The following is a 27,542-nucleotide window of genomic DNA, read 5'->3' on the forward strand; positions in this document are numbered from 1 at the left end:
GCAAACGGATGAGGCTGGGTTCTTCCCAGCGGTACGTGACGTGCGGAATCAGACTCCGCAATCCGATTAAGGTTGGGAAACAGGTATGTTTATTAGTGTACCTGCATACAGGCGTGCAGGTGCTCCCCCTCGCTCGCTCACAAAAGCGGCGATGACACGGTTACAGACGTAAGTACATATGTTTATTACACTCCGAGAAAATAAAAACACAGCAGAATTGCAATAAAGACTTAGCACGCCATCCCACCCTCTTGACTACACGTTCCACAAATGTGGTGAGGCTGACAATCTCATATTAATCTATTCAGTGCGAGCGCTACGTACGCTAGCACCTCTTCCTTCACCTCTGGAAAAGATTGCGCATAGCAACGACTCTGAAACGCTCAAACCTTCGGAAAGCTTTATCTGAGAATTTTCTAATCAAGCAGAAACGAGAGGTAACATTGTACAGGTTACATAGTTCTTAAACATCATTTTTGCATCGCAAGTTTCAGAGGTCCGTTAAGGCGGCGGTCCGCCGGGGCGGGGAGCTTTCTTCGCCCTGCAGCGATGAATCCACAAAGACGCCTCCTTCTTTCCGATCGCCGCGTTAGAAGTACTCGGAACGGTCCTTCCCGCTCGGGCCCCCGGGCAGATCTGAAACAGGCCTGAAACACACAACGTCCCGGTTAAATATCGCCTACGAGTCCATCGAGGCCTCGGACCCTAGATCCAAAAACTGGATTTCGTATTTCCCAAAGCTGCTACCGTAGGCTTATTACACGCCGAGTTAGTATTTCGCTCCTCGTCCCCTAAGCGGTACGGAAGGCCTTTCCTACAATATTTGGACAGGGCTTAACCCCTCTTTGGCTCTAAGTTCTGTCCTCGTCCTCAGAAGCGCCAAAGGCAATGACCGTGGCCGGGACGGTCCAGCTTCCTAGCCCCGATATACAATCTGATCTTTAAGCGATTCGTCTTCTCTACCTGACCGCACGCCCGTGCTCCGTGTGATGCGTGCAATGCCAGCGTATCCCCAATAGCTTGCTGACCTGTTGGACCTACTTCACAATCAAACGAGTTCCCTGGCCAGAGAACGCTGTCACAGGACCCCGAAACCTCAGACATACTTCCTGCGGCAATACCGAGACCGCTTCTGCGGCTTTATCGGTCCTGCAAGGGATTGGTTCCGGCCGCCCTGAAAAGGTGTGGGGTACAACTAACATGTGACAGAAACCCCCTTCTCCAGTCAGCTCAAAAAAACTTTATTTAACAATGTTGTCCTGGAAAGTTCAGTATTCTAATCGGCTCCGCTTGTACCCCGATCCCGGTACTAGGATAGTACGTTCCTTATCTTCAAATACATACTGCGTCTTTCCCCTCCGTTAGCTTTCATTATGTACCCTTAGAACCGGTTTCAATAACATAAGAAGGGGCAGCACAACGTCGGTCAGCGTGCTCTCACCCTATCTGCATCGTTCCTTAGACTCCTCTCCTCTCTGGAATACTTCACAGGTTCTACCTCCGGTTCGAATACTTCACAGTTATCCTCTGAGAAGAAAGCCAGATCGCCAATTTCTTCGCTTTCGGCTGCGCGTTCGGCCTCCAGATCCACCCTCTCCTTGCCGATTTCCTGTGCAGTGCTACTTCTCTCGTGCCCTTTACCGTGGGTAACGGCGATGCTCTCGACAGCGACCCTCGGTCTTTCCGAACGGTACCGTGAGCGTCTGTCACCCCAAAACATAAGAAAGCTATCCGTCCCTGCATTTAAAGCTTTTGTCAAGGACAATATTTTGGCCTTCAGAGAAGTCCCCCCCAAAAGTAATGGTTTTGCTTTGAACACCGAGTCGGTAGCAGTTACAGCGTAGCCTACCTCGCTGTTTCTTTGACTCAAAAGCCTGCTTCTGTCGTGAGCGCAGGAAGCCTCGGCACCGTCCGGTGCTCGCTCCTGGAAGACCGGCCTGCAGTCGGGCGCCGCTAGCACGGAGGTCGTTCTCCGTCCGCGTTCGCCGTCTGGAAAATTGCTTCCTTCTTTCTCTTGAGTCAGGTACACTTTCTGTCGATAAACTTGACAGTCACTTAAACCGAGAAAATACAGCAGACACGTACTGCATTACACAGTTCTCTACTGTTACTGCGGCGTTCGCACGCTGCAGAAAAGTTCCCCCCGAGGATGGAGGGCTCCGGTCTCAGGCTCCCTAGCTGACCATTTCCCAGAGGGAATTGGGCAGTACTCGCAACCCCAGGTAACGCTGTCGAAGTTAACTGGGTCTTCCCCCCCTGCACTGAGGTTTTTATTTTCCTACTCAAAAGGAATTAACTTCCGACTTGTTTTTGGCAAAACCGGACAGAAAGCGCCTCCTTAAAATCCACAGCAATAAACCCCGCCTACTCATTCCTTACCTTGCTTTATCAAGCGAATCTATTTGCCACCCATAGGTGTAAAACTTCAAGAAGGCTATTTATCATCAACTCTTGTACCTAACAGTAGCTCTCGCCGTCCGATTTGTCGCCAGCAATATCGTGATATCGTAGTCGCATGCAGTCAGTCACGTGAACTCCAGGAAGTCAGCTGATACTTCTTTTTATCTTCTACGATCTCGTACGCTCAGAAGCCACGGTTTTACCCCGACTCGGCTGGCTCCTGCTTTCAACGCCTATCGGGGTTGCGACTGTGGTCCTGCCTGGCACACCCGATGCTCGCACGCCTGAGTACACCCCAGTCAGGATTTCTGAAACTTCAGGGGATACAATGTAGTCGTACTCCAGTTTACATTGAAGCGATGCTTCCCATCCGTTGGTCTCGCTGGACCTATCCCTGTTTTTCATCGTTCGCTTCAATTCTCTGCATCCAATTGCATTCGTAACTGTAACCGGAGTAACGGCTTTGAAGAACCCAGCTCATTCAAGAAGGTGCACGTTCCTACTTGTTCTCCTAACCTGCGTTTGCAGGAGACTGTTTTCATGGGTCTTCCATAACAATCAGCTTCTTTACTGTTGGCTCCTAACGACAGGAAGTCGTTACCTACAGAAAACGACTCTTGACGTACCGTGGAGTAACGAGCGCCTCCGTCTGCCGCAAAATCAACCTCTTTACCCTGCTTCCCTAGCTAAACTTAAACCAAGGGGTCTGCTAGAGTAAGCTTCCCAGATTCTCATCGCTCACCTTTTGTTACCTGAGATTTGCTCCCTTCCTTGCTTTCTTTGAGACAATTTGATTTTCCTCCGACTGCCTCCACACCTAAAAGAGAAAAAAACATTAGGCTAGCAACCGATTTCTCACAATACAATGCTAGAGAGGATTAAACTGCTAGGCATCTGTTTCATTGACGCCTGTACAAACTCTGAATGAAAAAGCCAAAGGATAAAATAGGACTGTTAAAACACAATGAGACAAAACATACAGCAATTACAACAACAATCCTGACCGAGAACACCTCAGAACATAGTCAAATATAAAAATAGCAAACAAAAAAAAAAAAAAAAAAAAAAAAAAAAACAACCAAAAACCTTACCATAACAAGACCTCAAAAACTCAGGTATAAGCAACACGATACCTTTCCCTCCTCTGCCAACCTTTAAATGAGATCGGAGAAGGGGTGGATCCTGGCTGCACCCTTTCTGCTCGCTCAGGAACATTGCGTGCACCTGAGCTGCCCTGAATTGGCCCTGCCTTCCCGCCAGGTGCTCAATCATTGCTTCGGGCGGTGACTCCGCCTTTCTGCTACACCTGCTCTTATAAAAAGGCCCTTCCCAGCCTTTGGGTGGGCTTTTTTTCCTGTTCTGGGAGTTTAGCTGGTGGTTGCTTGCTTCTGCTTGCTTCTGCTTGCTTCTGCTTGCTTCTGCTTGCTTCTGCTTGCTTCTGCTTGCTTCTGCTTGCTTCTGCTTGCTTCTGCTTGCTTCTGCTTGCTTCTGCTTGCTTCTGCTTGCTTCTGCTTGCTTCTGCTTGCTTCTGCTTGCTTCTGCTTGCTTCTGCTTGCTTCTGCTTGCTTCTGCTTGCTTCTGCTTGCTTCTGCTTGCTTCTGCTTGCTTCTGCTTGCTTCTGCTTGCTTCTGCTTGCTTCTGCTTGCTTCTGCTTGCTTCTGCTTGCTTCTGCTTGCTTCTGCTTGCTTCTGCTTGCTTCTGCTTGCTTCTGCTTGCTTCTGCTTGCTTCTGCTTGCTTCGTGTGTACTGCTTCTGGACTTGGAGAAGATGGTCCTTTGCTATCTTTCTCTAGGTTCTCTTGGGCTTTCCAGAGAAGTTAGTGATGTGCTTTCTCGAAGTCCGGTGTATCGAGCTTGCTTGGCGTGCTCTGTGACATTTTTAGGATCTTCGGCTTTGCCTGTTTGTGGTCTCTGCAGGTAAGGCTGCTCTTAGGTGTTTTGCTACTCACCTGCTTCTTCTGACTGGCGAAGGTGAGGTCCCGAATAGTACTTTTTTACCTTTTTACATGGACTCTTCTTGTACTCAGTTACTGAAGAAAATGTCAGCGTGTTCTAGTATTCTCAATGAGTGCTAGAAGCTTGCAGTGTTGTCCCTTCGATGGGTGTTGCGGTGGTTGAAGTCCCCGCAGGGATTGGTGTTTTTTGGATGTGAAGTTACTCCTATCTGTTTATAGGGGATACTGAAAAAGACACGTTTAAGTCAAGAAATGTGATGCGGCGTCTGCGTGATGAGCGGTGAACTTTAAAGCGAAGAAGGTAACGTGTTCCACTTAAGATAGTCTGACAATTTTACTGCAACTGACTGTTGCAGTAAAATGTGTGCTCTTTCATGTGTATGTTGAAAGCAGGACGCCGGGTTAGAAATTGGGATTTGGTTCTGTAGTGTAATAGTTTCTAGAGTGGTAAGCTCTTTAAAATACTGTTTGTTCTCTGTTTTTACAGAAACTGGCTGGTCTGTTGCAGTTGGTCATGTTTTCCAGGTGCTGCGAATGTCCGGATTGTTTTCTCCTCTCTCTGTTTGGCTGCGACATCCGACAGGAGGAAGATGTTTCTCTCCGGTTCTGTCTCTAGAAAAAGTGTCAAAATGGTTTTTGTTTCAAGCTTTTTTTCTTCTCTCTGGAGTCGTCTTTTTGGTTTGATTTGCTGTTGTATGGATGACTTGGCATTTCTATCGTCCCACGGTGCGCGTTTGTTCCAAATGCTGACTTTTTTTGAGAAAAGCTCTGGGGATTTTTATTTACTAGTGGTTGACTGCGGTTCCCTAATAGATAGTGGGAGGCAGCATTAGTTCCCGGCGTTTGGTTACCCTTGAAGCGTACGTAAGAGCTGAGAGCGTTGACTGTCTGAGGCGGTTTGTCGTTTGCTGTTAGCGTCGCGCTGTTGGTGCGTAGCTTCGAAAGCGAGCCTGTAAAAGGCACGTGGAGTTCTTTTAGACGCTGAGGCGTCATTTTGAGGAGCTGCACCTCCGTTCTCTGTATTGATCTGTGTTTAATGTATAGGATTAGCGAGGGGCTCTTTTGCCTTACTGACTGTCTATGTGCTCTGTGAAGTAGATGGTATGCGTGTGCAGAGTTTGGCTTGATAAAAGGTGTCGGAGAAGGTAAGCGTGTGGGGCGCGTCTTTAAGGGCTTTGTGGCACGTGAACGCAGCCGGTGGGTCAGCGATTACAGAGGATGAAGTACTAACTTTCCACGTAGCGTTTACTACTTGATTTTCCTGTTGACGTGGTCTGGTGCTACATTTCAAATGAGTAAGTTTAACCAGTTCTTACCTCGAGGCTTATCTCATGATACTGTACTCCTGATTTTTCAGCAGTAGGTAATGTACTACTGAATGCGGGATGAGGCATGAGTGTGGTAGCGGGGGTCGGTTTGTGACGATTTCTACCTGGCGTCCGTTGCGAAGAGCTGCGCGGCTACCTGCGAGCTACAGGGGTGGTGGAAGTTATCGATGACACTGGGGCAGGCTGACTGAGCCGAGTTTTCAGGAGATGCCTTTCTTGAGCGAGCGTTACGCGTACGGGGCATGCAAAGCAGGTGTCTTGCTGCTGCTCCTTTCTGAAAATGACATTGCTTCGGCTAACCTGGGTTCGCTTCAACGGCGTGGTTGTTGGATGACGGGAAGCGATGAGGGATTTGCTTTGGCAGTATTTCAGAAAAACAAATGACGTACTGCAGTAGATATCCCTGTTCAGGTGTTCGGTGGCTTTCTGGGTTTGGTTTCTAGCTGTTCACGCTGTGTAACTACAGCTAGTGAAGCTCGGGTTTTATCTCTGAGCCGAATGTTGGAGTGCATGAAGAAACCGCAATTGTATTACGGTGACTTTTTAGTATTGTTTTCCTGCGGAGGGGGATGTTGGAGCTGAAGGGAAGTGGGCGTCTGCGTTCTGAGAATACGAGGAGAAAAGAAAGGGAGGCTGCTCTATGAGAACGTCAGCCCTAGTCAAGCTTAGCGCACGATTTTCAAGCTACTTCTGGACGTAGCGCTCAGTTGAGGCTCGGACAGCGGTTTCTCTGCTTTGAAAGCTGATGCAGTACGACAGATTATTTGGAGTTTTCTGCAAAGCTCGGTTCTGAATGCTTTGAAAAAACACCCTGAAACGAGGCAAAGTTATTTCGCGCAGACCTGTTCTTAGGAGGAGATTGTGGTCTGCGTCTGGCGTCCCTTCCTTTAAACTTGTGCTTGCCGACGGAATGGAAGAAGAGGAAAGAGCGGCGCTTTTGAAGCGGGAGACGCTGACGAGGAACTCGTCCCTTGCTTATTACCGTGACGTACCGCCCCTGTGTTAAAAAAATGGCACCTTTTGGAAGTATGCAGCTGGAGTGATGTTCGTAGCGTTTCTGCCTTAGGAGAAGGTGTGGGAGGGTATTCTTTCTGCTGGCTCTAAGCGCCTTGGTTCCTTCTCTTGCCAGACGCGAGCTGTCAGCGTGCCCTGGGTGTTCCCGGGGCACGGGGCGTTAGTGCGGAGGGCTCGGCGTGGTGCCTACGGCAGTTCTTGTCCAGCTGCTCCGAGTGTCGCGTCTAATGTCACCGGTGCTTTGCGGAGGATGAGACCTGACAGAAGGATCCCCGTTAGTCTCTGATGATAGCAATAGTATCTCTAGACTTAAAATGGAACCTTTATTCCTTCACGTCAGCAGGTGACGTTACTCCTGCGGGCTTTGCTCTCCGAGAGCCGTACTTTTCCTGAGCCCGGAACAGCCGGTCAGGCGTGGATGCTGCTGCGGTTATTGCGGGGTCGTACTTGACCGATAACGTTGCTGGCGGCTCGAATCTTTGACGGTGAATTTGTCACGAAGGGTGTTTGGGTGCCGGAGTTATTTTTGTGGGGCTTTGGAAATGTGATTTGATTATGCGGTGTGTTGACCTGTCAATAAAATCTTTATTTTAAATCCCCCCCTTTCCTTGCGGTTTAGTACTTAGGATTGCCTTTGTGGCGTATTCGCTCCAGGATTATCATTCATTACCTTCCTTAAAGAGATTAGCGGTTCCTTAAAATGGGATCATGTGTGCTGCGTGAGAGCTGAGCAGGAGAGCGCGGAGGCGAGAGGTTCCCCGTAGAAATTTGAAGACTGTTTTGATGCTCGGGTTCGCTTAGAAATCGGCTGATACTGCGATGTCTTTTCCCTTGCCAGGACCCTCCTTGCCTGGCGTCGTTTCTTGAGCTCCCCAGGGATGAGATTAGTCTAAAACAACAAAGTAGCCAGATGTCTGGTTCTGAGAGCGTCCCGGAGGCCGGGCTGTGGTAGGCGCCGGCGATCGCTTGGGGCCGGAGATCAAAGATACCTGAGAATTACTTATGGGCCCGTACTATGTGTTCTTCCCATTATTAACAGTCTGCGAAAATTTGTATCCCTAATTAACCCTTTTGTTGGTTAAATTTCATTGCTGGTGCGGTTCTGCCTGTGACAACTATGCGCTCGTTCTGATACTGTCACGTAAGTCGATGCTGGTTTGAAAACAAAACCGCTAGAAATTGGGAGGATCTTATAGAAACGAATTTGAGTTGCCCGTTCCGAACACGTTTCTGATTGCTGAAAGTTAGCGTGATTTCTTTGTGCTAATGTCACGGAGTTGACCAGATCAATCTATGTCCGTGACAGAGGCGACAGGCCTCTGCCCTCCCCCCCTACCCCCCACCCCAGTCCCGCAAAAAATGGGAAGGAAGGAAGGGAGGAAAAAGAGCAGCGGCAACAATCTACAGAGGAAAACTTACTTTACTATAATATTGGAATACAAGATAACGCGATCTATATACAATGTAATTGAAATTGAGATGAATAAAACAGACGAGATGAGAGAGAGAGTTCCCGGGACCGAGTCAAACCTGAAAAGCTTGGAACGGCTAGGAAAGCACCCTCCGGCACCCCCTGCAAGGCAGCAAGAGAGCGCCCCCTTCCGGCCCCCCCACCCGGAAGGGCCAGATCCCGTGACTTCTGTACTGTACAGGGATAGGTACTTGGAACTGGGGCGGTGACGCTTTAATGCCCCGTACGCTACATGATGTTTTGATGTGGAATACTGAAAACCGAAACCACACAAAACAAAAAACAAAAAAACATAGAACCGTGACGGCTTACTGTGCCGTACTTTGGGCTGATGTTATTCCCATCCAGGGTCGTCTCAGTAAAGAGAGTTAACTTGTCTAACGCTAAGGTTTCAGATCGTTGCCTCCTCCCCTGAAATGAATTCAAATCTAATCCCAGAGGCAGCTTGTGTGCGCATTGCTGTGTTTAGCCCAAATTGATGCTATTCAATAACTTTGGTGCTGTTTGTGCTGTGTACTCTAAAACAATGGGCTAACGTTGTAAGCGCTCTCTGAAAGCTTGGAATGCTTTTGGAATGTGTGGCTACCGGAGTGAGAGGGGGAGAAATTTGATTGCGGCCTTCTTTGTTTCTCATCCTCCAGAGCAAATTATGGATGTAACGAATGGAATGGCTGTTTAGCTAAGCAGCATCGATGCCTTTAGTAGGTTCGAAGGCTTGGAACGTCCTCTGTTAGCTTTTGCGTAACAAGCTGCACTGATCAGGTATGATCTGACGTCGGTGTTGTGACTGCTATATCTACGCACGTGATGTTCGCGTGTGGTAAATACTGTGTATGTGTATACGTACACACTTGAGTCAGAGGGTATGAGTTTCTAATCAACCCGGTGATGGCGGGTTGGCAGCTTGTTGCCGGTGTTGCGTGTGCCTCACGGTTCCGGAAGGCATTTTTGAATGAGTCGCGAGTGAGAAAAGAACCTCGGTGTGATTTAAAGCATTGAATTGGCTGGTGTATTTCAGTTTAAAAATTTTTTTTTTTTTTAGAAAACGTGTTACTCAAGCATGAAGCCCCAAAAGCTGGCTTGCCTGAAGGTGCGCTGCTATCTTTTTATGCGGGTGGCAGCGTTGCTTTTGTTGCTGAGATTTTGGCAAAGTGCTACTGAGTGGATTTGCAGCGTGCCCGAGACAAAAACACCTTTCGTTTCCTGATCTCAATTTTTCCATTTTTATTTTTTTCGCTGCCTACTTAAGCGGAGAGTGAGGTGGTGACGGGCTAGTGGCTCTTCCACTGGGAATTGGAGTGTGCGACTGGTGCAGCTGTTCCTATTTTCTACAGTTAGATTCAAGAAAGACCCGCTTTCTTGCTCGGGTAGCGTGCTTCAGCTACGTACGCGTGAAGAAATGTCTCGGTACTGTAAAGCAATTTTACATTTGCGCTTGAGAAAAAGAGGCTTCGGTCTTCTAAAGACGAAGGCTAGTCTTGTAGTCTTCGGTAGCTTGAGTAGACTGAGAATTAGGTGTACATACCTTGTACGAGCTGATTCACGTCGTGTTTGTGTAACGTCTCCTAGTGCCTTACGAATGCTGCTTGCTTCCGGACGCTTCCATTGCGAGACTGTCTTTATGAATTGGAAGTAGATTTTGTTAAGAGAAAAAGTAGAAACCGAAGAGGCTGACCTCTGCGTATCTGTTGGAGCCGTTGGGCTAGAGAGTGGTATTTGTTCTGCTGGCAGAGCTATGCGTGGAAAAAAACGTCTGTCTGTTGGGTTAATGTCATCAGCTGCTATGTAAGAGTCAAACCCCGGCACAGTGGGTAGAGAGAGCAGGGGTTGTGCCAGTTGCTCGGTCGGACAGATGGAAAGAAGCGTGCCTGAAGTCAGGTATAAATTGTGCAAGAAAATAAAGCTCTTAGCTAATCGTTTGACGCTGCGGGGAAATGTGGGTTTTATAGCGGTATTGGCGTGGGAATTATTGACGTAAATGGAACGTATGTATATTTTTCTCTGTACTGCAACTTGTACATCAAGTAGTTTCTAGTTCGTTTACCATTTCAAATACTCCGTCCTGGTGCAAACGTATTATCCTGTATCAGAAACTTCCCCTGTTTATTTCTCAGCCGTTGATGTGTTCTGACCCTCGGCTCTGTACCATCTAATAACTAATCTCCGACGACCTTCCTTGAGGTACGAGTCTGACCTGTACAGGCACGATATAAATGGAAGACCTGCCTTTCCATTGGCAAATGTACATCCGGTGACAGGTTCCGTTCACAGCACTGCAGTACGCGTAAACGGCGAGAAATATATGCTTTGGAGTTGGCGCTGGTCCGGCGTCTGTAACCGTGGGACGCTCGGCGCGAACAGCAGAAGCTGCTTGAGGACGAGATCGTGCTCGGAGTCGTGCGACAGAATTCTTGCTGTTGAATTTCTAGTTTTCTGGCACATCGTGTACCACTGAATGTTACTTTAATGTTTGGTTTACGGAGTTTTTGACCTGTGTCCTGGAGAAGGAAGAAGGGAGCTAATTAAAGCGAAGCTCTACAAAGCAACGTGTGTGGAAGGGAAGCTTTTTCTCCCGTCTTGTAATTAAAAAAACATCAGTTCCGTGTTCGGTTCGCAGCTAACCCGAGCCGCCGAGAGCTGGGAGTGGTGAAGGACAAGGCCTGTAGTTAATCTTCCCGGTGTTGTTAACTTTTATACCGTCGCTGTGATGGGAATTCCTCCCTGAGGCGAGGGACGCGGTTTGGCGAGGCCTTTCTTCCCCAGATTGCAAGCGCTGACAGTCTGAAACTAACTGCGGTAGGCGTGTGAGTCGGTGACTGTATAAGAAAAGTCTCTTGACTGTATGAAAGTACATTAGAAACCCTTACGTTTTCCTGGTGTTTTATCTGTGACCCTTGTCACCTAGAATAAATGCAATGCAGACAGCTCGCTACAGCTGCCCCCCTACCGGACGGGAAAAATGCTGCTGACGAGTCGTCCCGGCTGTGCTGAGGAGCGTGAATGGCTGTGTTATGGCAATGAGTTGCTTGTAAAGCGGAGCGTTGTCATAAGGGCTTGCGGTTAGGATGATGTGTAGGTTTTGTTGCCTTTACGGAGCAGAGGAATAGTAGGAGGCAGAACTTCAGTAACGGGTGCTTTCGGAAATATTTAACTGACGTTGGCGACAGTTCTACGGTCTCGCTCTGGCAGAGGGCAGGGATGTGCATTACTGCGTATTACAGTTCTTTGCACTGATAATGTAACAACCCGGCAATTAAAATCAATGACAAAATTGCTTCTGAATATTTCCTTCTTTGAGAGGGCGAGAGAAATGAAAATTAATGACGTTAGGGGAATTTTGCTTCGCAAGCGATCGTGTAAATCTGGCTTTGCAAGCTCTGTGAAACGTTATTTTAATAAGACTATTACGTTTCTGTTGTGCCTTCCTCTGATAAGGGGAATAGCCTGCGTGTTTCCAAATGAAATTCGAGTTTCTATTAGAGCCCGGGTCTTTTTTTCCTAGTGTTCTTTGGGATTGTTCCGTAATATAAGAAAACTGCATCTCTTACTGGGACGTGCATTGGGTACCTGAACTTGTGCTACGCGGAAGCTGCGTGCAGACCATAAATCAAGTGGTTTGGGACAGGTCGGTATTGAAACACGCTGCGTAGTAAATGAAAATACTTCCTTTCCGTAAAGGGCTTAGTAGCGTGAGGCATGCGGATCTGCACAGCTGCGGGCAAACGCAGGAGCTCCGTCCTTAAGGTGGTGAGCCTTGCGCCAGAATCTGAGAGGTGGCTTCGCTGCTCATCGCTCTCGGGTGTTGCCAAAACCAAAAAGGTCAACGGAGCTGGCCCCGAACCGGCGGTCGGTGGGTGGCAAGGCGCTCAAATACCGGCGGCCTGCTTTTGCCGTTTGGCTTCTCCATGCTCTGGTTCCGTGCGACAGGGCGGCCCAGCCCCATCCGTAGAGCAGCGCTTCGCGGTCAGGAAGCGGCGGAGCCATCTCGCTCCCTGCTGGGTCCTTGTGAACGCCTGACGTCTCGGTGGTCGCCCCTTGGAAGAGGACAGCCGAGCAGTGGGCGAGGATGCGAGCTAGCTGCGGTGAGCAGCCGCGGAGCCAGGCGTCGGGCAGCGGGCCCTCGAGGTGGCTGCCGCAGGTTGACGGGCAGGTGATGCGGCCTGGGCAGGAGGCCTGCCTAATATGCTGTCTGCCCCGAGGGCCCGGGGAGCGGAGTTGGATTATTATGGTAATGCGTGAGCCTGCTGCCCTCTGCCTATCCCAGCTGGGTTCCCCGTTGTTAGGAACTGCTTTGCTCTGACAGCGGAGTAATATACTTCGTGATTGAAAGGGCAAAGGGGCGCGCTGCAGAAAGAGCGGGCTTGTGCGGCCGTGCAAATGAGGGGGGAAGCCTGGAGGAGGGCTTCCTGTAGGTAGGTGAGGAGAGGAAGTTTGCCGGGGAATGAGTAATATAAATCCGCTAATTGAATGGTTATTTACGAGTCCCGGTTTCTGATTTGTTTCTCTGCGCGTTACCCCTCCCCCGGTGCTGATGTACACTGAATTTGAAGTGCTTACCAAAGCAGGCGCTTAGGTTGATTTATTTAAAGCTGAGGTGCTGGAACGCGATGGTGCCGGTGCGCAATGCTGACAGTGGTGTATTTTTCAGGGCTTTGATTACCGTTTCATGATCTGCAACTATATTACGACGCCGTGGCTTACGGGATTGATTTGATTCTTTTATATATTATAGATAAGTATATCCACACAGATTGTAGAAATACATTTGTCGTTGCACCCGAGCAAATTGAGCTTGAAATAGACTGGATGACGTCTGTGCTGTAATGTTTCTCTGAGACCTCTTTTCCCATCGACTCGACGAAGCTGCGACTCGGATTCAGAATGAATGTTCGTGACAAAAAGGTGGTTTGTGAGAGCAGCTTCTTTTCCCCTTTCCCTCTCCCACCCCGCTTTGATGATATCGCCTGGTATGCGGAGGCTTTCTCTGCCTGTGAACAAGCTTCTCTTAGTGGCGACGCGTGACCCGGAATACTCTCGGGTCGCCTTTTTAAAGCCTTTAATTGTCTGCTTCACCTCAAACGGGCTGATGATAGGCTACTCCAAGAAATAGCTCTTAACCTAAATTAAACTTTCTAGCAGTGTTTCCTGTACTGCCGCTTCGCCGGATACGAAGCTGTTGGCCGAGTGACCTGCTGTCTTTGGCTGGTGTTCGGTGTTTGCGTGCCGTGCCGTTTTCCATTGCGTGGGGCATAGAAGGTGACTTTTTCCACTGCTTACGTTGGTTTGTGCGATTTGTGTTACTCGGTTCTGTGCTCACGTATGTTGACAAGCTGTGTTGCTGTAAGGAAGCGATGTGTAAGTTGCTATGAGGGCGGTCTGACTGTCTTGGAAGCTGGGCCTCCTGCCGTACGGGGGAGTGAGCAGCTCTTGCGCTTACGATCTGGTGGTCTTGACTGTGTTTTTGGCCCAATATCATCTGTTTACGTGTCGCAGAGGTGTGTCATGTTACTGAAGCGCTAAAAGGTGCGAAAGCGATCTAACTCTAGACTGCTTCTGCAAAGAATCTTTGGTCTGACTTTGCGGATGCGTTATGTTCTGGCCTTAAATGCCGTGATGGAATGCCGTTTTGCTTCCTTGCCCTTCGCCTCGGTCAGCGCCTATGATGAATAACTGCCGCCGAGCGGATAGAAGCGGTGCTTGCGTGCTCCTGGAGCCCTAGCGCTGAATGCGAGCCACGTTCAGTAAGAACTTACCCGTTTTTATCTTGTTTTCCATGTGAGCGTGTCTGATTCAGACTGTGAAAAGTGTGTCCTCTTTCAGGAAAATGCGTGTGCAGTTCTGTTTCAGGTCGGAAGTCGATCATACGGTTCTGCAAATGGTGTCAATTCTTTGGCGTTTCTCACTCTGATTCGGATACTTTGGGCCTACGCTTCTGGTGAGAAGCTGATCTGCTCGGCTGCGCCTTTATAGTGCCCCGTAAGCATTTAGTAAGAGCATTCGGAGGGATGCGGTCTACCGTAAAAGCTTTGTGCGAAGACAAATAGGGGTGAAGGCCGTCTTCTATTGGCTACCTGAGCGTTTGATCCGGAAGCGGTAGAATACCGGAATGAAATAAAGAAGTAGTTCAAGTGCTAGGGGTTTTGTTTGTTTTTCTCCGAACGTTGCGTGGGCCCTGGTGATTGAAGAGAGGTGAGCTTGAGCTTAAAGAAAAGGCTTAACGGCTGGAATATCCCTAGCGGCGATAGTCCGGTTGTAAGCCGACTTCGGGATGTAAGTGTGGGATGTGGAAGTTCAGTGAGCGCTGCGGCTAAGAGCGCCTTTAGCGCGCCTGGCAGCTTTGTGACCTCTTGCGGTAAGACCGGCCTTTGCTTTTCTTTCGGTAGCACCCGGCACAGCTCTAGGTGAGCCTCTGCTCTTTGCGGACTGTGAATGAAATTCTGTCTGTGAATCCTCTGTCCTCTCAGAGAATCAAGTTAATGGTAGGGCTAGGGTTCCGAAGTTACAGGAAGCTGTAAAAATTTAGCCGAGTCGCCACGTATCTTATTTGTTTAATGCACAATAAAAATATGTACGTTATAGAAATGAGAATAAAAATTGTGTTTTTGTAGCTCATGACGTACTGCCGCTGCTGGCTGAGCGGTTGTGAAATCGAGCCCGTGACCCAGAGACTTGATGGATGCCGGAGTGTTTTTCCTTGCCCTTCGAGAAGACCGACTGCCCCCCTGGCCCTTTGGATTAAAGGGCGTTAGCCAGTCTTGTGGAAAATGGGACCGACTCGCTGATTAGAATATAGTTTTGGGTGTGCTTCAAAAGGAGAGCAGTGGTAAATAGCCATAGTGCAGTTAGCTTTTTTTCACGGAAAACAGCTTTGGAGCTTCGGTTAGTGCTGATGTACTGCTGAACTCTTTGGGCGATATTGTGAGATAAACAACTGCTATAGATACGCTTCTCCCCTCATTGGTCGTTCGGCGTATCTGCAGCGTAGAACTGTTTCTGGTTAGATTTGTGTGATCTGTGTATTTACATGACGGATGTATCTCCGCACCCTTTTGAACAGTGCTGTTGCCTTTGTACGGACGTTTTTTTTTTTTTTTGGTTGTGACCTATAGGTAGTAGCTGATTTCTTTTGCACTGCGTTCCGCTTTTTTTTCCCCATCTCTTTAACCTCTGCGGCAATATTGTTGGACGTGTGGCTTTGGCTGGCCTCAGAGAAGGGGAATTTCCTACGCCGCGTAATACTAGTTTGCAGGAAAGCCTAACCTTGCGCTAACCTTAAATAAATAAACTTCCTTGTGATATGGCCAGATCTGCGTCGCTGAGATGAAAATCTGTGAATCTTTTAACTGGGCCGCCTGACGCGGTGTACCTTCTGTAGTTCAGTGCTTTATTTCCCAGCCCCTGGCGTTGCGCCAGTAATTGCGAAGCTGCTCCGGTGGCTGCGGTGGCGCGGATTGGAATAATGATGCCTTTCTGAGGTGGTTTGCGTGGCGGAACGGTTAAAACGACTGGTTCTGTTTCGAACTGCCCGGAAAGCAGTATGACAGTGGGATATTTATAGAAAGCGACTGGCGCAGGCACGGCCTTGCAGTTAATGCAAAGGGCACCTTTTAAAAAGTGGCCTTGTGCTTTCATTTCGCTTCCACAGGGAAGTAACGCTCCGTGGAGTTGCGGGGTGCGTTGTTTAACTAGACCTCTGATCGTGTTAAGGATGACGTGTCTCTAGGAGAGTCGGGGGACAGGACCTTGAAGTGTTTTTATCACGGCTCGGGATCTCGGAACACGTGAACTTAAATAGAAGTATGTTTGGGAGGTTGTTATTGCTCTGTATCCTTTTGAGGATACCTTGTGCAGTATTCCTTTTTATCTTAGGGATGCTTACAGTTATGGAAGGCTTGACCAGAAGAAAGGATCAGATTGGCGGAGTTAGCCGTAAGCCATGGTTGATCTGAGCTTCCGATATTAAATCGTTGTTGAGCAGACCGTTTGCTCTGTGTGCTGCTAAGATAGTATGCCTCCAGTCGCTACAAATTCAGGGTGTTAATAAGGTTTACGGATAGCTTTTTGTGCCGAAGTGTCTGGTGTGGTACGTTCTGGTCCTCGCTCAGACGTCAAATGTGCGGCTGCTAAGGCTAGTACTTTATGGTACCTTGGTGGAAAGAAGAAGCTGCCTTCTGTGTCTTGGTGTCGAAGAGAATCGTGGAAGTGGGCTTTCCGTTTGGGTACAGATTAGTGCGACAGGCTTGGCTATCTGACTGTCGTGGCAGGCCTGCGTGAAGTTGACGGGGGAGGAAGTCGGACGCTGGAGCGTGGAGGTTGCACGTAGCTACGTGGAGATTTGGGGTGAGAAAGCGTGCGTTGTTAATGGTCGACGGCTTTAAACTACTGCTCGTGTAAATGTTTATTTTGGCGCTGGGCGACAAACCTAGTATTTGCCTTGACATTTCTAAAGTACGGGAGGAAAAAAGCCACAAAACCTCCTCTGTTTATTCATTCCCTGTAGATATTCATCTCGCTTCATGTTGAGGTGCTAGGAATGTAGGTCTCCGTAGTGGGAGGTGCTCTATCTTATGAGCGTGTTGATGCGGAGCGTGCTGCGGCTGGGGAGAAGGCTGAGCTGCTGGGTAGCTTGAAGGGCTGGACTGCCGGTCGAAGACGCTCTTAGACAACAGCAAAGGAAGAGTACCGGCGGTGGTCTCTGCTGGCGGGCCTTCTCGTTGCCAAAAGGAAATGGCCGTGGTTGGTAGATGAAATCTGCCTTCACCTCCTTAATGAACGTGCGTGAAAAGGGCTGTATATCCAGAAATAGGGCCTGGAGAGACCTGTTTTCCTGGCAGATGTTGTAAACAGCGTGCCGGTTTGGGGTGCTGCGCGGCCGTCTAAGCATCTGGTGCGAATGGAGCTGTGGCGTAGGAGAAGAATGCGGAGACCGTGGGACGAAGTGCGGTGCTGTATGGCAGGTAGCGTGGGCTGGTCGGGCGGAGTGCGATTCTTGCTTTGGATGCGTCTCTTCTGTACCTGAGGAGACCGTGGCTTGGTCCTTTCACCTGGCAGGCGGACGTTCTGACTTGTGACGGGGTTGCTCTCCTGCCTTTGCCTGCGGGATCTATCTCGTGCTGATTCTGAAGGCCGTCACGTTAATTTTATTTGGAATACTTGAACCAGCGGAAGCAAAATGATCTGGCCATTTAGGGCAGCATTGCTTTCTAACTGTTGCTCAACGTGGATTTCCTGTTGCGAATCTATGGACGGTGTTAGGTATCGATGGAAATTTGGAGACCGACGTGTGAGTGTTCCTGCGGTCTGAATGCTCAGTTGTTACCTCCAAACAATAAATAGCGCACGGCTTGTCTGGAGCTCCCTCGTGGTGTGCAAGTAGCTCGCGAGAGAGAGAAGTTACCGTTTGTTGGTGTAAAAAAACAATGCGGGGCGGCTTTCTTTCATTCTGTCCGTATTGCTGAAGCTATCGGTGAAACAGAAATCTTCAGTGGAGCGGGAGATACGCTGCCGAGTGTGTCTAAGGGCTGGCCTTTTGACATCCTTTTGATGGATGGCTTTGTATTTATAAGTATTATTACCAGCAGGCTGTGATGGCTATGAGGGACTGCAGGAGCGAGGGAACGAAAGGCGGATTTTGGACAGAAAGAACTGGACTAGGAGCAGGCGGCAGGCAATAAGGCCCGGCCGGCACGGCCCCCGTTTGGTTTCCTGGTGCTGCGTGAGCCTGGCTGGAGCAGCACGAACTCGCGTTCGGGTGGTGACAACCTCTGCCAGCACGGAGCAATCCGGCAGAGGGCGCGGCTTCTTGTCCGAAGCTCAGCGAGGTATTTTAGGGGCTGTCGACCTCTGGATGGTATTTCCCTGCTGAAAAGAGAACAAACAGCACGCTGGTCATTCTTATTCATTTTCGGGTGCCGTCGCAGCATCGTTTCTGTAACACTGATGGTTATCGAATACTGTGGAAATAGAGAAATGCATTCATATAGTCAGCGCGGCTCTAAAGGCAGCGTGGGAATAGGGGATATCTTCACAGAAAAGAAATGCTTTGGACCGTAGGGAACGTGGCGGGGGGAAAAAAACATAATGCCCTCCTCATCTTTGTGGGTTTCTCTCAGTTTTTGTTATTTGTTTGGAGTATTTTTTGGTTGGGCGTTTCTGCCTCTAGGGGATCGCGTTGTCTGGGCGGTTCCACTCCTCCACCGGAATACGCAGGTAATGCGGTGCTTTCAGAGACGCTTCTCAAACCTGAGTTCGTGTTTTTGTGATTTAGTTATCATTGCCTGTATTGCTTTTTCCCCCCCTCGGTGCGGTCGCACCGTGTGCTGTGCGTACGGCACACGAACCAAACTCACGTGTGACGTGCGTGCTGACGCTTCTGTTGAGTTCAACGTGAAGCGCGCGTACGTCTCCAGGGCTCCGTATGCTTCCGGAAGGTTATGCGGCATTGTTAGAAAGGCTCGCGCCTTGCCTGCGAGCGGGCAGCTGTGCGGGCGGAGATCTGGTTGGACGGTTAACGCTACCTCTCGTATTTTTGCCTGCCGCTGGTAGGATTTTTATACGCGTTTTAACAGTTATTTAAAGTCCCCGCGTGCTTAGAAAAGAATCTGAATATATGTGCCTTTTGTAAAGCTGCATCGTAACGAGGTTATTCCGTCAATGCGGTAGAATGACTGGGAGCTGCGGTCGGAACAACATGTAAAAATACCGCTTGTAAAAGATTTCCTTTATTAACTGTCATCATCCGCAGAATATATGTTCGAATAAACGTTGTGTAATAACTAAATTTGAGATTAATAGGCCCCTTAAGAAACAGCAAAGTCATTCAGGATAGTCAGTGAAAAATAGCCTGTAAGACTGTAACATGCGCGTATTGTCCTGCTTACGTGCTCTCTCTGGTGTCGTTCCCATTTATCACTGTCGGCAGGCTCTGCTCTCATTAAAACACTCGTGCACAAAAGCAACTTAATTTTCTTAAGAGAAGAGGACACCTGATTCAATTTAGTGCTCAAAATCGCAAACTTGAATATATGTATTTTTTCCCATCTGAGCTCAGATGAATAGTTATGAACGGCAACGCAGATTAAACCTTATTAGGTCTATTTATATTCCGTTTGCGGTAACAGCGTTGTGGCGAATACCTTCCTGCAGAGCTGTAGCATCTTATTGATGGGAACAGCAGTTAAGAGGTGAACTGCGGTAACGCTCACGTGAGATGTTATTTTTAAAGAGGAGATTGAAGGAGTCGTTTAAAGGGACTCTGCCGTCTCATTCAAGCTACCTCGGATGTGCTGCCTTCTTCCTCCGCCTTCTCGAACTATACTGATCTCTTTGGGTAGATGCCATTTCCTTTTGTCTCCCGTTTGCTCAAATAATTTCCGTGACTGTCTTCAACCCTTTTTTTCCTTATTGCTTTCCTCTACCAAATACGAGACGTGGATCTATTACGTTTGGCGTTAATACCCTTGGCACTGTGTTACGCTAACATGACACGCTTTCTGCCTTCCACTTGGTAATCCTGCAGTAGCGCTACTCAATTCTTCGCTTTTTTCTTCTCCAAACCTTTTCTGCTCTCGTGCTTTTTTGTGCTTTCATTGTGCCGTGCCTGTTACGTAAGATACTGAGCCTTACGCTCGGTACTTGAACTGTATATCTCTTTAGTGCGGGGCTGAAAAAATAAGCTTTAGGTACGGGTAACTGCTGACCTGCGTGGAGCTGTGCCGTAGGATGGCCGGACTATTTCCTACGGAGATATTTTGAGGCCTTTCAGTTTCGCTCCTTTGCGTGTGCCCTGAAGTGACCTCTCCATCGACAGGAGACGGTTTGGGGCCACGCCGGTCCTGGCGTGCCTGCCGTGCGCCTTGGGCCGCCTGGGCGCTGCCTTCCAGTCAAAACCGGTTGGGAAGGTCACGTCCCTGAAAGCTGTTAGACGACGCTCGGGACTCAAATGCACGTATTTGTGTGCATTCAGTTCCCAAAAAAAAAAAACCTCATGGTTGAGTTGTGCATAACCGTTTCATTTGTTTTTTTCCCTAACCTTTGTAGCTGCGTGGACTGTGTTGTCTCTCACTGTTACAAACTTTGGTGTTTTCCGTACGTAAGTTTCAGGATGCGGTGGGAGTTGAAGGGGTGACGCTTTGCGCTGCAGTCGCAAACGGGGAGAAGGAAGCTTCTGCCAAAGAGTGTTAACGGTTGTCCTTCAGAGGCAGGCTAGTTCCGTCTTCTTTGGAAATGCTGCTGGCCGGTCACCTTGGCTGGAAATGCGAGCCGTTCCCCGGAGCGTTCCCTCCAGCCTGGTGCCGTACTGTTGCCTGCAATTGCGCCTGTTACATGTTACGTGAATTTGTTGTTGAGCGGGGCTAGGGTTTACTGTTTTAAACGTATTCTTCTGTACCGGTTTTAAAGGCACCGACGGTGACTTTCAACCTGCGGTTTCCGAGTTGGCGTAAGCTTGACTAACTGGTCTGGTTCTTACCGGGCCTTTGACTGTGATCGGACCTTGCGTTTCAATTCTGTGGCTATGGCTTTACCTCTTGAAAGGATCTTAACGTGGATTTTATACGCGTCTCTGACCTCCTGTTATAGGTGCGTGCAGCGTATGGTCTGCAAACACGTGCGGATCTGAACTTGGAGTGTTATAAGGGCGTCTAGAAGTTTCTCTGTATTATTGTCTCATTTGAGCTGACTGTTACCTGGTATTTGTTACGGCACATGAGGAGCAAGTATAAAAAAAAAAAAAAAAAAAGTGCGGTGATAGTGACTAATAAATGTTCTGAATAAAAAATGAAGACACTCGGTATCATGTATCAGCGCTGATGTTTGTTTGTACCGTGCCTCTAAGGATCTCAGAGTGCTTTTTAAGGAGTGAATTAATTTTGACAATGCCCTGTGAGGTATGTAGGCAATATTATCCCTATTGATAGGAAGGAGTTGGAAGCGCAAGCGTGTTTAAATTCTACACGGTTGTGCTGCTTGGTACGCTTAATTACAAATTGGAGCGCTGATTGGGTGTACTAGCAGTTGGCTTAATGCTAAACTGGAATAGCAAATATGAACCCTGGGTTTGTGGGTATGAGAAAAATCTACTTCTGTGTTTAATCTGCAAGAAAAAAGTTTCGAAAGAGAATGGCAAATATAGTAGTTGGCATTTGCAAGCCCTGGCTCCCTGAGGCGACTCATCTGAACGTAGCTTCATTTGTGCTCTTACTGTGTGGTTTTTTTTTTTTGTTTTCTTCCATTTGCCTGTGATGAGTGTTTAATCATCGGCTGTGGACGGCTCCTGACGCTTTAGAGAAAGGAATTAAAAATTAAAAATCGACTCGCCCTGGGCGAGTCGCAAATTATGACTTCTGCATATGACCGGGTGAATACTTGAAGCGTTACATATGCCTAAGATTGTTGCCTCGATACCTCTGACATGCTTGAGAGTAGCGAGAGGTTACTGGTTAGGTCTTACTGGTTAGGCTGAGATGCAAAGCTGAACTTAGCGAAGTAGAGAGGAAGGACTACTTTCCTGGGTCTCCGTCAGTGTTAGGTGGACTTCTCCGGGTGTCTCGCAGAGGGTGACTGATGCAGCTCTTTGTGCTCAGCGGCAAGGTAGCTGCTGCTCTGCGCTCCTTGTGCTCGTGCGGAGGTGGGGATCGGCGCGTTTCCTCCCAGCTTTCTGCTGCTGACCGGGAGCCCGGATGCTCCTCTTTCAGATGCGGCGGTTGATTTTAATGTAGCTTTATACAGCTGGGTTTTATCAGACTGGATTTCTTTTGTTATCAATCACAGCCCTCTTGCTGTTCCTATGTTCAGTGTATTACCGCAGACGTCTGAGATACTGAAAATGATGCCGTGTGATGGGGTCGTGTGCAAGGTGTGACAGTTCCCTCTTGCCAGTTGAAAACATCAGCTGTACGGCTTCAAATGCGAGGTGATACTCCGGGTTTAATTCGCACTTGTTGAAGAACTGTTTTAAGTAATAGTCCCGCTTTCAGCCGCCATCTCCGGCAACAGAAGCCGTTTGGACTTGTGCCTCTTTTTTACGTTCAAAAAAAAAGGAATGCTGATGAGGACAAGGTGTTAAAATATGTTAGCGTAGTTTACGACTGTCAACTTTAATGTTTTATTTAGCTGGATCTATTCAGGTGCTCCCTGCGCAGCACGAGGTGCCGTATGCCGTTGTCCCCGTTAGTAAGCGAGTCGGCGAAGGTTTCCCAGGCTGCGTTTGTTTTTGTGTTCGGGCCGCTGAGGAGCTGCGGTCCAGTGCCATCTTTTATTGATAGGGCCGGCAGAGGAGGAATCTAATGAAATTATCAAAGCTTTGAATTAATTATGAACTTGAATAAGAAAGCTGAGCTCTCTAGAGCCAGGGATCTCATTACCCATTCGTTTTCATTGCATCCTCTTATGGAGCAGAAGGCAGGTTCGGCTACAGCTCCTACCCTGAATTTGGACTTTATTCAAACTCGCTAAACTCACTAGCGTGCCCTTGTGATTAATCTTTGTCTGACAACGTCCAGGCTGATTAATTTGACTCTGCTCTAAATCTTTGTGTAAACGGTACGTTTCCCTCCTCCTTTGCCTCGTAACTTTGCTGTGTGGCTTTTCGTCGTCGGACTGGCTGCCATACGGGAGTTTGTTCTTTCTTGGTAACTGGGGGAACCTTTTCAAGATTCAACTTTGAACTTCCTGGAATTTTTTGAGTTAATGTTAAGAAATAACACTGCTACCTTACGTTTCCTGGATCTTTTGGTAAGCACAAAGGCTTCAAAAGTCATCTCAAAATAGCTTCTTTTCATTCCAGAGGGTGCGGAGTAAAAAGGAATGGTTTGATGGTTTGGCCTCAGGTATAGGGGGTGGTTTTGATTTTCTTGGTTTTTTTTTTTTTTTTATTTCCTCCTTTGGTTTGCTTTTTGTTGTTGTCGTTCCTATTTGAAGGCTGTTTCTGTAGTTTGATCAACATCTGTCAATACTTTATTAGGATGAGCAATTACCTCATTAATGTTCTACTTTAAAAACTGTTAAATGTCTATGTAAGTAGCCTTGAAGGTGAAACGGATTATATTTATCTTAAGTAACAGGTCAATATGCAAAAATATGCCTGGCAAATCGGTGCCAAATCGGTAATGCTAATCTTCTGTGTGACATCCTTAGTTCTTACGGATATTCCACGTAAGTTGACCTGCAAAGATTATTTTTTATTCTCCTCCTACTTTTGTCATCGTGACGCATTTTTATGAATGTGTGGACTAGAACCTTTTCAGACTTGAAAAGTTGTAGGCCATTGGCTTATTTGAGGTGGTGGTTATGCACTTCGTGGTCTCTCGGTAGTTGCTTGGAGAATCAAACTGCTGATTGAGAGGGAAAAACACCTCATTCCTGTACTACGGTTGCTTTACCATTGGTGATATATTTTTTTTTTTTCTCTTTTCAGGCAGCTGCTATATTTAATTCTGCTTTCGGAAGCTTTTTGGTAAGTAACGCGGCATTGATAACTGCTTGACTCATCTTCTTTTTAACAATGCCGGTGAAGTGTTTGCGCTGTTAAATGCATTGTTAAATTGCATTGTCACGTTAGCGCTGATGGTACCGTGTGCTTTGTGTAGGAAAAAATGCAATAACTCACTTTGGTTCTTCACGTTATTCCATACGAATACTACAATTTCTTTTAGTCTTGTTAAACTCTCGAGAAAAGGAGTGGCTAAGTTATCTCTATTTGTGGTAAATTAATAATGTGTAAACACATCTTAATTTTCTGCTTAATGCCTTAACTGAATCTATAATTATGCGGATGTTTTGCACGTGGGCGTCAATATATTGATTTTTCTAATAAGACCCATCAAATACTCATTATTTTCTATCGAGAGACCATGGATTTTGAAAAGAAAACATGACCCAGCTGATCAGAAAGTGGATGCTAATTTACTCTGTGACATGTCATTTGTTTAGCATATTTCACTGTCAGTGAAGCTGCTCTGTGTCTCTGAGGAGCACGCTAAAATAGCTAGCTTTGGAAAAGCGATCAGTTGGTCCCGCTGGAAATACGGTCGTTTCTGTACAAAGCCAAAGCGGGATTTGTGGGCGCGATGGTCTGCCAAGGTTCGGGCAACCCTGTGAAGAGCTCTACATGGGCGTGATTATGAAGACAAGAATAATAGATTTCTTTTATGGATATGTTGCTTAGCAGACATTAAAGAATAGTAACTGGAAACGATTTTACGTGTAGAACAGCTACTATAGCTGCTTCGTTGATTTGGGCAGCTTGTACTGGAATTGGTTCCTTTTTACGAACACTTGTGCGCGTTTGAAGCGAGTGATAGCATTTACAATTTTCTGTTACGAGAAAGAGGATTCAGTTCAAATTAGAAAATGAAAGTCAAAGCTTCTGGAACAAAATAATTCGCTTAGTGCGGATCTTTATTCTGGAAGGCCAGAGTTAAGGAGTTCAGATGTGCAAAGAAATACTGCCGACAGAGGAAGCTGTGCTCCTGGTTGCTGGTTTTTTTGTGTTTTTTTTTTTTTGCTGGGGGTTGTGGGTGGGTGGGTTGGCAGTTCCCAAATAATTGTTTTTCCTGTCATGTCTTCGTCTAATGACAAGAAAGTACTTTCTGCCTCAGATTGCGGAGTCCTGGTGTTTCAAGTCTTTGTGTGCACCTGGCATCTTCTCTAGTGGCTTGGCACGAGCTCCACTTTCTTCGCTATCCCTGGGCTTCAGTTCAGGAGGTTTCCTAGAATACCCGAAGGCATCGGTTCAGCTGTCATTAAGAGAATGGCTTTTGACTTCAAATAAGAATTTAGGCCTCAGAGCATCTGACTGTGATGCTGGATCTTAGTGCAGCAACATATGTGTATTTTAATTTCTAGAAATTCGGCTTGTCGCTCTTAGAAGAGACGCGCCTTAAAGAAGCGTGGCTAGTTGAGGCGTTCGTGTGATATCCTGATTTTGAGCTTAGTCCTGTAAACTCGTCTCTAGGAAGTTGTTTTTACCTCTACGTAATACCTGTATTTGTCAATTTTACTCGCTTCAGACGTTGCGTGTACGCGTGGTAACTTTATTTGAAATACTCCCTGGAAAGGCTTTTGCGCAAACAGTAAAGATGAGCAAGAATCGAGCCTCAGTACCAGCTAGCTTTGTTTTTTGCTCGCTCATCTTTAAAATTACGTTAAGTAACGTTAAAGGAAGGGGCCACTACTAAGTCACAAATACCTACCTTTAGGTAGTTACTGTAAATAACAATTATGTAAGGTCATACATGTGTGTATATAAAGGAGAGAAAACAAATCGCTTTGGTCTGACTAACTTTTCCCCGACAGTGATAGGATGACACTTGCGACTGAAAATACAGGAGTGCTAATCGGACTGTTATAGTATGCCAGAGTTGCTCACTGTTTTCACAGTGCTGGAGTCTACTTGGCCTTTAATTGAGTGGCTCCTGAATGTCAGCAGGTGTAATTAAATACTTTCTTGGTAAGTATGAACCACCTGAGATTCATTGAATGTGGAACTATTTTCTGAAGTGGAAACTCTGGTGTCAGTCATGAAAGCAAGCGGCGTGTTTCTGAGAAGATGGCGGAAGCTCGCGGTAGAATTATTTGGAAATCGCCCAGTTGATATCGGTGCCTATCTGTTGGGCGTGCCTGTAAGTGGAGATCCTCTCTCGCAATTCACATGCATTATGAAGCAAAGATGTACATTATTTGTGTCCAGGTGTGGAGCCCTCAGTACAAGAAAGACAGAGAGATCTTGGAAAGGGTCCAGAGGAGGGCGACTAAGATGATCAGGGGGCTGGAGCACCTCCCCTATGAGGACAGGCTGAGGGAGTTGGGCTTGTTCAGCCTGGAGAAGAGAAGGCTGCGGGGTGACCTCATTGCAGCCTATCAATACCTGAAGGGAACCTACACCCAGGAGGGGAGTAAACTCTTCAGAAGGGCTGACGACAGCAGGACTAGGGGAAATGGATCCAAGTTGAAGGAGGAAAGATTTAGGTTGGATGTTAGGGGGAAGTTCTTCACAAGGAGAGTGGTTAGGCCCTGGAACGGGCTGCCCAGGGAGGTTGTGGATGCCCCGTCCTTGGACGTGTTCAAGGCCAGGTTGGACGGGGTCCTGGGCAACCTGATCTGAATGTGGATGTTTGGTGGCCCTGCTAGGCAGGGGGGTTGGAACTACATGATCCTTGAGGTCCCTTCCAACCCAGGTGATTCTGTGATTCTGTGATCTGTGATCTGTGATTTGCGTTCTTCACATCATGTGCATAGATAACTGCCTTTAAATACCTTGATGTGACCGTAACCACAGGTCCCAGAGGTGGTTTTGAAGTGCCTGACTGCTAGCAAGATTGCTTTTTTTTTTTTTTTTTTTTTTTTTTTCTCCTCCTGTCCCTCGTTACTGTTGCTGTCTGTAGCACCTTGGCAGATGGCTTGCATGTAGCTCTGAGAAAGTCGGGAGGATGGTGTGTTGTTTCCTGTCCTCAGACTACGCCCTGTGGGCTCAGAGCCAAGGTATGATGGTGTACAGTGAGCTGATTTCAACGGGCTGGAAGATGGGCTGTGCTTTCTTTTGAACTAGTAAATGATCCTTGAGAAGTGAGGTTAAAATAAACGGTGAATCGCAATGTCGCCAGGAAAAGTCTCAGCTTAATGTGATTCCAAGGTGAGCCTATGTGGATGTAAAAGAACACGTTTGGCAGTTCCGCATCTTGCATATCAGAACGGGTCTTGATGGGCAGAAATAGTCTGAGATTAAGGAGCTGGAGGTGTTGTCACTGGTAAGGAGGCGTGAAAGCAAGTACCAAACTACAGCGAAGTAATTCCCGTTGAACAAATCTGAAACCTGCTTTCCTGTAAATACGCAGTCAAAAAAATGCATGGAATGATATTGCACATATTTACATTTGGCTTAATTATGTCCCAGATCTAATTAAAACACGGTATTTTAAAGAACTAATTGTTAAAGAAAAGTGTTTTTATGTCGCTGGGTTGGTAATAACTAATGATAGATGAATTCAATTTACATAAATTTCAGCCAAGAGAATATTTAAAATCATACCACAGAGGATTGCTTGGAGTTGGGTAGTTCATATTATTATCTCCTCCCTTCACTTAAGCAGTTCGGTTTACAATAATTGTGGAACTTAATAAGTGACTTCAGTTTTTCCTCTTAATGAGATTTTAATAAAATCGGATAGTGGTTGACAAATACTGGGCGATCGGTTGGTTATCGGTAAGGTTGCTGCTGTAGATGGAGAGCGTTCAAATGTGTGACGGGATCTGCTGGGTTGAAAAGCACTGAGGAGAAGCTGCTTTCCCTTGCGAAAGAGAGTAGATTTATCCCTAAAGCTTGAAGAAATTGACTGAAACGTTACGTAGGGGTCTGCCGAGGATCTTGACGTCGTAT

General features: G+C 47.4%; 1 protein-coding gene and 1 long non-coding RNA gene across 6 annotated transcripts in view; one reads left to right on the plus strand and one right to left on the minus strand.

The window, feature by feature from the left end:
• SLC10A7 (solute carrier family 10 member 7) overlaps positions 1-27,542 on the plus strand; it is a 153,647-nt gene that overhangs the window by 29,208 nt on the left and 96,897 nt on the right. For 2 of the 4 annotated variants that reach the window (XM_052690132.1, XM_052690130.1), the window contains exon 5: positions 23,583-23,621. The exons of the other annotated variants lie outside the window; for them this stretch is intronic. In XM_052690132.1, coding sequence (XP_052546092.1) covers positions 23,583-23,621 — 39 coding nt within the window. The remainder of the gene's footprint in view (positions 1-23,582; positions 23,622-27,542) is intronic. 4 annotated transcript variants of the gene reach the window in all.
• LOC128084237 (uncharacterized) lies at positions 397-3,227 on the minus strand. Of its 2 annotated transcripts, XR_008208399.1 has the most exons (4): positions 3,153-3,225; positions 2,211-2,278; positions 1,850-2,028; positions 397-647 (listed from the first exon to the last, which is right to left on the minus strand). It is a non-coding gene; the product is annotated as an uncharacterized LOC128084237 (long non-coding RNA). The 2 variants fall into 2 exon arrangements; XR_008208400.1 differs by lacking the exon at positions 2,211-2,278 and having other exon boundaries at positions 1,850-2,032; positions 3,153-3,227.

The sequence above is a fragment of the Tympanuchus pallidicinctus genome, unplaced genomic scaffold (assembly GCF_026119805.1).
Source record: "Tympanuchus pallidicinctus isolate F22 unplaced genomic scaffold, pur_lepc_1.0 scaffold26, whole genome shotgun sequence".
NCBI classification, from domain to species: domain Eukaryota; kingdom Metazoa; phylum Chordata; class Aves; order Galliformes; family Phasianidae; genus Tympanuchus; species Tympanuchus pallidicinctus.